The sequence below is a fragment of the Bubalus bubalis genome, chromosome 6 (genome assembly GCF_019923935.1).
Source record: "Bubalus bubalis isolate 160015118507 breed Murrah chromosome 6, NDDB_SH_1, whole genome shotgun sequence".
Taxonomy (NCBI): domain Eukaryota; kingdom Metazoa; phylum Chordata; class Mammalia; order Artiodactyla; family Bovidae; genus Bubalus; species Bubalus bubalis.
The window spans coordinates 11735096-11744302 of NC_059162.1; the positions used below are offsets into that span (position 1 = coordinate 11735096).

The 9207-nt window shown below is 40.6% G+C and overlaps 1 protein-coding gene across 1 annotated transcript; it reads right to left on the reverse strand.

The window, feature by feature from the left end:
- Positions 1-5700: 5700 nt before the first annotated feature.
- LOC102414566 (T-cell surface glycoprotein CD1b-1-like) lies at positions 5701-8973 on the reverse strand. The gene is made up of 6 exons (XM_025287563.3): positions 8826-8973; positions 8346-8612; positions 7502-7780; positions 7003-7281; positions 6468-6562; positions 5701-5850 (listed from the first exon to the last, which is right to left on the reverse strand). The coding sequence occupies exons 1-6, from the start codon at positions 8884-8886 to the stop codon at positions 5701-5703; spliced, it is 1131 nt and encodes a 376-aa protein (XP_025143348.3). The 5' UTR covers positions 8887-8973.
- Positions 8974-9207: the final 234 nt, after the last annotated feature.

Here is a 9207-nt window from a genome sequence, read left to right on the forward strand (position 1 = left end):
ACACAAAGAGAAATAGACAATTTGAAAAGAGCTATTTTTATTTTAAAAAACTGTTAAATTTAAAACTCCCTCCTCAAAAATAAGAAAACAAAAAATTCAAACATAAACCTTCACTGCTTAATTTTACCAAGTATTTATTTTAAAAATAGATATATCACAGAAGCTTTCTCTGAGAATAAAAAGATAGGAAAGATTTCTTGACTTGTTTTATGAGGCAAAAAACTCTCAATACCAATACTTGACAAAGGAATTTTAAGAATAGAAAAACATTATAAATAAAACATTAGGAAATTGGATCCACATAATACATTATAAGTAAGTTACATAAACAAAATTTTGTTTTACCATTTGAGAATTTATGTGTGACTCAAAACATTAAAAATAGAAAAGATATAAAACATTTTGTCATCTCAAGAAATTCAGAATAAGCTCTTAATGAAGCTTAATAGTCATCCATAATAAAAATGGTAATAAAAAATTTAATAACTTTAAAAGAAAGTATTGTTAATCTGAAAAAAATTATCCATGATACACTTAGAGCAATTACCATACCTAACGTTGTTTTTCAGTCACTATGTTGTGTCTGACTCTTTGCAGCTGCATGGACTGCAGCACTCCAGGCTTCCCCGTCCTTGACTATTTCAGGAGTTTGCTCAAACTCATGTCCATTGAATCAGTGATGACATTCAACCATCTCATCCTCTGTCATCTCCTTCTCCTCTTGCTCTCAATCTTTCCCAGCATCAGGGTCTTTTCCAAAGAGTTTGCTCTTTACATCAGGTGGCCAAAGTATTGAACTTCAGCTTCAGCATCAGCCCTTCCAATGAATTTCAGGGTTGATACCTAATATTAATTGTTAGAATATTCTTATTCAGTAAAAGTAAAAAGATGAGAATGTCATCTGTCAGTTCTATGCACTGGTTCAGAGTCAATGCCATTGGACAAGAAAATTCAATAGAAGATAGCAAGAGGACTGAAAAAAAATGAGAATTTTCATATTTAGAGCTATTATGACAGTATGAATAGAAAATCAAAAAGGATTTACAGATAAAATATTATATTTAATGAGTTAATTTAACATGCATACTGGAAGCAAGGACAAAATATTTTAACATATTTCTATATATTAGCAAAATCAAATTAACACATACACAGGGACAAAAACTCTTATATAAAAAAGAGTTAAAGAGCTCTTGTATTGTGAGACTTAAGATTTTTTTTTGAAAGTCTTTCATCTAAAGGTCATAGTTAAAGTCATGAGTAAATTAACATTTTCCAAAGTAAGGAAACTTAGGGAAAAAAACACAAGTCCAAAAAACCACCTTTAAGATATGATGACTTGATGGAAGGAGGAGAAATAAGAGGAGTGAAGAAAACAGAGAAAAGCTATAAAAAGGATATGAAAAAGCTGTTACAAGACATCAGAAAGCAAAATTATATCAGAATTTTAAAACAAGTAAAAATTCTAGCTCAGTTTTAAAAGGAAGAAATGAGATTGTTGTGCTCATATTACTGAAATATCGAGAGGCAGGTAGCCTCCAGATCTGCTCATTGGCTCTGTCCACCCAAAGAAAGGCAATGCCAAAGAATGCTCAAACTACCACACAATTGCACTCATCTCACACGCTAGTAAAGTAACGCTCAAAATTCTCCAAGCCAGGCTTCAGCAATATGTGAACCATGAATTTCCTGATGTTCAAGCTGGTTTTAGAAAAGGCAGAGGAACCAGAGATCAAATTGCCAACATCCGCTGGATCATAGAAAAAGCAAGAGAGTTCCAGAAAAACATCTATTTCTGCTTTATTGACTATGCTAAAGCCTTGGACTGTGTGGATCACAATAAACTGTGGAAAATTCTGAAAGACATGGGAATACCAGACCATCTGACCCACCTCTTGAGAAACCTGTATGTATGTCAAGAAGCCACAGTTAGAACTGGACATGGAACAACAGACTGGTTCCAAATAGGAAAAGGAGTTCGTCAAGGCTGTATATTGTCACCCTGTTTATTTAACTTATATGCAGAGTACATCATGAGACACGCTGGACTGGAAGAAACACAAGCTGGAATCAAGATTGCTGGGAGAAATCTCAATAACCTCAGATATGCAGATGACACCACCCTTATGGCAGAAAGTGAAGAGGAACTCAAAAGCCTCTTGATGAAAGTGAAAGTGGAGAGTGAAAAAGTTGGCTTAAAGCTCAACATTCAGAAAACGAAGATCATGGCATCTGGTCCCACCACTTCATGGGAAATAGATGGGGAAACAGTGGAAACAGTGTCAGACTTTATTTTTCTGGGCGCCAAAATCACTACAGATGGTGACTGCAGCCATGAAATTTAAAGATGCTTACTCCTTGGAAGGAAAGTTATGACCAACCTAGATAGCATATTCAAAAGCAGAGCCATTACTTTGCCAACAAAGTTTCGTCTAGTCAAGGCTATAGTTTTTCCTGTGGTCATGTATGGATGTGAGAGTTGGACTGTGAAGAAAGCTGAGCGCCAAAGAATTGATGCTTTTGAACTGTGGTGTTGGAGAAGACTCTTGAGAGTCCCTTGGACTGCAAGGAGATCCAACCAGTCCATTCTGAAGGAGATCAGCCCTGGGATTTCTTTGGAAGGACTGATGCTAAAGCTGAAACTCCAGTACTTTGGCCACCTCATGAGAAGAGTTGACTCATTGGAAAAGACTCTGATGCTGGGAGGGATTGGGAGCAGGAGGAGAAGGGGATGACAGAGGATGAGATGGCTGCATGGCATCACTGACTCAATGGACGTGAGTCTGGGTGAACTCCGGGAGTTGGTGATGGACAGGGAGGCCTGGTGTGCTGCAATTCATGGGGTCGCAAAGAGTTGGACACGACTGAGCAACTGATCTGATCTGATCTGATCCTATTCTATTTCTGAACTTCATTCCTGGTCCAGTTTTAACTACACAACAAAATTCTACAGCAACTTTGAGCTTAGAATGAATTATACCATCCAGATGAAGAGTCCTTCTTTTTTCAACCACCGAATATAAACTGTAGACCTCAGTTAGGTTGCTGCTAAGTCGCTTCAGTCGTGTCTGACTCTGTGCGACCCCATAGACGGCAGCCCACCAGGCTCCCCTGTCCCTGGGATTCTCCAGGCAAGAACACTGGAGTGGGTTGCCATTTCCTTCTCCAATGCATGGAAGTGAAAAGTGAAAGTAAAGTCACTCAGTGGTCTCCAACTCTTAGCAACCCCATGGACTGCAGCCCACCAGGCTCCTCCGTCCATGGGATTTTCCAGGCAAGAGTACTTGAGTGGGGTGCCATCAGTTAGGTTAGAGCACCAATTATTACAACTAAGTGATGAGAGGGGAGGTGAAATGCTATATATTATCTTCGACCTTAGCCCTTATCTGGGGTCCATTTACTATCCAGGGACATTTGGAAAAGTTTGAAGATCTATTTGGTTATTATAACTTGGGGAGAAATTACTGGCATCTAGTGACAGAGGCTGGAGAAGGCAATGGCAACCCACTCCAGTTCTCTTGCTTGGAAAATCCCATGGGCAGAGGAGCCTGGTAAGCTGCAGTCCATGGGGTTGCTAACAGTCGGATAGGACTGAATGACTTCACTTTCACTTTCATGCGTTGGAGAAGGAAATGGCAACCCACTCCAGTGTTCTTGCCTGGAGAATCCCGGGGATGGGGGAGCCTGGTGGGCTGCCGTCTATGGGGTCGCACAGGGTGGGACACAAATGAAGTGACTTAGCAGCAGCAGCAGCAGTGACAGAGGCCAGTTCAGTTCAGTTCAGTCACTCAATCGTGTCCGACTATTTGCGACCCCGAAGACTGCAGCACGCCAGGCCTCCCTGTCCATCACCAACACCCAGAGTCCACCCAAACCCATGTCCATCAAGTCGGTGATGCCATCCAACTATCTCATCCTCTGTCATCTCCTTCTCCTCCTGCCTTCAATCTTTCCCAGCAACAGAGTCTTTTCCAATTAGTCAGTTCTTCACATCATGTGGCCAAAGTATTGGAGTTTCAGCTCAGCATCAGTCCTTCCAATGCTGCAAAACTCCTACAAGTGCATTGAACAACTCTCCACAACAAAGAATTATTCAGCCCAAAGTATCAGTAGTCCAGGGCTTGAAAAATCTTTAGATAGGATGTTCTTAAAATTAAATGTGCATTCAAATAACCTAAAAGGCTTATGAAAACACAGCATTATAGTTCCCATTCCAGGATTTTTTTTCAATAGGTTTAGAGTTGAGCTTGAAATTTTTTTCTTCTGACAAGCTCACAGGTACTACTGCTACTGCTGTTTCATAATCCACACCCCCAAGAAACACAGACTAATTAGGGTCCTGGCCTTAGCTGAGGGTGCAATGAAGCATAGAACAGCATGCCTACCCTGTAAGATGAGGTGGTGTTTAATGCATGCTGGAGAAATAACCAGATGTACTAATGGATCAGAGAAAAAAAAATATGTCATTTGAAAAGTCATTTCCTACCCTGCCCAAATTTTAACATCTGTATGTCCTAGCATGATGGGGTGGCAGAACTGTTTAACAGTAACCCCGGCTGCTCCAAAACTTCCACTTGCTCTAACCTCCCTTCCTAAATCCTACCAAAAAATGTACTCAGAATCTCTTCTCTCCTTTCCTATTGTATTTGTTAAATAAGTTTAGATTTTTAAAGTGAAGTTTCTAGAAAATTGTAAAATAAGCAAAAGGATGAACAAAGTAAAAGACAAAAATATAACTCAATATCAAAGATATCACAGATATCAAAGAATGTAAAGTTTAAAAAATAAAATAAAATTTTAAAAATAAATAAATAAATAAAGATAGCACAGATATCAAAGTCCCTGAGAGCAATAAAATCCTCTTGACTCTTTCCTTAAATATTTAACAACCATCTGCACCATTACTCCCTCACCCATTCCAACTCACATTGAGAAATATGATCCTTTTCTGACAAATAAATCTTTACATGTAAACTACAAGGGCACAAGTGATTTTCTCCAGAGGAGTTCAGAGCAGAAACAAGGAAAGCATGTTATTCTTGGTTATGTGGAAATATTTTAGTAAGACAAAAATATAGAATATCAACTAAAAAGGGGGAAAAAAAGAAGGAAAGGTGATTTGGGGGAAAGGGATTTGAGACAATTATATCAACTCAGATTATATTACTAAATAAATACATAGGCAAGTTAAAGATCTTGCCTAGAACTCACCTAGAATATGCCCCTCTGTAAAGGAACTTATAAGTAGAAGAAAAAGAAAAACAAAAAGAACTGCAGTGTTATGGATACTGAATACTGTGGACCTGAGCATGACATCAGTCAAAGGAGGGTTATTTCCACTGTACCATTAAGGAAGACTTCCTGGAGAAAGAAACTTCTTTGCTGACCCTCGTGTTTAGAAAATCAGCCAGGCAGAGACAGAGAAATTATGTTACAAATGCTCAGCATCTGTGAAAATATAATTATCTTGGCACCATTATAGTTAGCTCACTTTGACAAATGGTATTACAGAAGAAACAGAAAACAAATTTTCAAATAAGAAGCAAAAGAGATGTCACCATAAAAGTTGTGTACACCATTTCATTTATTACAAGGTACATTCTTTCCCACATCTCACATCCAATAAATCTGAGCAGATCCTAATATTAATATTGTCTTATAATATATGAACAACTTTAATTCTGTTTCTGATCTTACAATCTACAGGACCTCTGATTTGATCAGATGATTATTTGATGAAATATGATGAAATTGACTACTGGGCTGACCACTTGAGTTTCTGGGTTCCTGGGTACTTATTCCAAATGGAAAAGGAGACGGTGAGGGGCTCACATGATAGTCTGATATGACCTGTTAAGAGCACAAGCAAAAAATCACTCTGCATAAGAGATATTTCACACCATGTTCATAGCCAGCACTATTCACAAGAGCCAAAAGGTGGAATCAAACCATCTGTCCATAAGCAAATTAATTTATAATCTAAAATGCATTACACAATCTTAAAAAGAAAAGAAATTCTAGTATGTGCCACCACATGAATGAATTATGAGGACATAATGCTAATTGAAATAAGCCAGCCCCCCACCCCAAAAAAAAAACCACTGATGATTCCACTTTTAAGAGGTTCAAGATTCATACAGAGATTAATATAGAGAGAAACTAGAACAGTGGTAGCTAGGGCATGAGAAGTGTAGTTTAACTGGCATAGACTTTAAGTTTTTCAAGACAAAAAGAGTTCTAGGTTGTGGTTGCACAAATACTACTAAACTATACATTTAGAAATGACTAATGTGGTAAATTTTATGTCATGCATATTTACCACATTAAAAACATACATTTACACAAAGATGGGAGTTGGAAAGAAATGGGAAAGGGTCTGGTGGAAATATTGAGGCTAAAGAGATAGATAAAATGGAGGGAAAGAGTGAGAGGATGGACAGAAAAATAAAACTGAATGAAAAACTCACCAGCGGCTCCAAAACCATAATGCCAAGACAGATCAAAAGGATGAGGGAGGGCACTATTATTGCCACAAATATCAGGCCAGTGGAGGTGGGGTGTCCTGGCAACTGAGAGAGGACACAGGGATATCTTCAAACCCATGCTCTGTTTCTCTTGGCCTTCTTGCCCACTTGAGCATCAGCACCTCCACTACCCGCTTCTGACACATGGGTATCTCTGGTTCCCTCTTTCATATTCCTGGAAGGCTTATACTCACAGCCACATTTTATGTCTCTCTCTTGTCCCATCTCATCTAGTCTACATTTTCCTCTCTTACCTATTCTATACCTTAGATTAGCTAATTTCATTCCTCTCACACTGTTGTCCCAGAAATAAATCTCAACCTGACTCTCCATCTCTGTCTCAATCTCTCTCTCTATTTCCTCTCCCACTCTCTCCCACCCTCTCTCATTCATTAAATCCCTCACCTTCTTCAGGCCCTCCCTCTGTACTTGAGGACCACCTCCTCCCATCCCCAGCTGGGCCCCAGTTCCTTCTCACCCCAGTACAGGATAATGTCCTGGTCTCCTAGACTGCTGTGCCTCACTCGGCAACTCAGGCCAGCCACCTCTCCAGCTGCCACATCCAAGGTTACTCGGACATACCAAGTCCAGTCTGCATTTGGCATGATGTCTCCATGTTGAGTGCCAGGCTGCTCCTGCTCTCCCCTCATCCACATCACCCGCACAGGTTTTGGGTAGGATCCTGAGACGTAGCACACCAGCAGTAGGCGGCCAGGCCCAGGACTGGGGCCACTGGACAGCCAGGCCTCAGGCTTCACTGGGGTACGAGGGAGCAGTAAGAATGTCAGACTAGGACTCTAATACAGAGCATAGAGACTCTGAAACTCACAAATTTGGATAGTGACCTCTTCCCCTTCTTCGGAAACCAAATAACTGAATAATTAAAACACTCTCTTTTTAGGTACCTCCCACTTTTGAATTTAAAGAAGGTGATGAAAGGTGAAACAGAAAAGTCTTGGGGAGAGAACAGGACTAACCTTGCCTCTGCAGTTCTGCTTTCCCTGCATCAAGGACACTCAGGAGATATCGAGGGCAGGTTTCTAAGCGGAGCTTAGCTATAGTGTCACAGATAGCTTGGTACTGAATGATGAGTGCACAGAAACGCTGGGCCTTGCTGCCGCCCTCTGGAGCAGGTGCACATGAATCATTCTTGATGCTCATGAAATCCAATCCTCTGAAAGCTCCCTTCAAGAAGCTTCCTATGGCCTTCCCAGTATGCAGCTCACAGCCTGCTATGCCCTGGATCACAAAGGGGTCTGGGTAGAAAGAAAACAGAGACAAAGTTATTTTTAAAAGCACACAAGAAAGAAAGAGATGGGAAAAGGACATGGGACTTTGGATTTTGATGGAAAGGTCTGAGATGCAAAATGACTCAAAAAAAAATGCTGTATTCAGAGACTTTTCAGAAAAAAAGGAGCATTTGGGAGAGTTACACATGTTGTAAATGGTGGAGATGTGCTCTTATAAGGAATAGGGTAGTCAAGAGGGGAGTCAGAAGTACAGCATTCCAGCCTGAAGGGGAGAATTACACTGAGAGAAGGGATCAGGCATAAGATACTTGAGGAGACAGATTGGAGGGATTCATTCACTCAGGAACAGGGTAGGTAAAGTGAGGACTTGTTGCTTGGGGTTTGAGAAAAACAAGTCATACACAAACAAACCAGGAGATGTTCGCAAAGGAGGAATTTCATCTATGGCACAAGAGTTCAAAGAATAGGAAAAATCTGGGATCCAGGTGGAAGTATGGAGTCAGGGTTGGAGACTACTCTGGAGAGGTATATACATGCAGAGAGCATCCCCAGTTCAGAGGATTGTACTCACATTCCAACTGGAATTCACTGACATGGTCCTGCACTTCTCGAATAAATCCAATGAGGTAGACTCTAAATAGTTCCTCTAGCTCAGTCACCTCCTCATCACTCAAGTTGCCCTTCGACCAGGGCTTCAGGAAGATGGCAGTGCCTGAGTCACTGTCCCAGCCATGAATCTGCAAATTGTCTAACCAGCCTGAGCCTTGATTTTGAGCCCAAGTGCTGTTGGCAAATGTCGAAATCTGGATGACATGGAAGGAGGTTGGCCCCTGGAATGCTGTGGTGGTGGGAGGATAAGAAAAGTGAGGCAAAAGAGAATTAGGATAGAATGAAAAAGAACCCAGAGTATGAACAATATAGAGCCTGAAACAGTTCCCTGCCCCAAGGCGAGAGCTGGAGATAGAAGAGCCCAGACCCTTAGTGGTAGGTGCAGCATCTTTTTATCCAGAAGCCCTGCACCTGTGCTGGAAACAGCCAGAGTTACTCTTACCATCCTCATTGTCACCACCTGGCACAATAACTGCTAGCAGTAGAAGTGGCAGAAGCAGCATTTCAACGGGAAGTAGAGCTTCTGACTCTCAGAATTGGTATTTGATCTCCAGTTTTAGCAAACCTTTTTCTCAGTACTTTATAGTGACTTCCTCTCTCCCTCAACTGACAAATCTCTTCTGCACACACATTGCTCATCACCGAAAAACTGTGCTTCCCACGGCTCTGGGCTTTTACTCTGTCTCTTGTTTCCTCTCCAGCTCATGACTTGTAGATTTTGTTTTAATGTCTCTGGTCCAAATGATCTCCTTGATCTCAGTTCATATTTTTTTATCTCACTTCATATTTATTACCTTGGAAAAGTTACCGTGCAATGTTGAAAG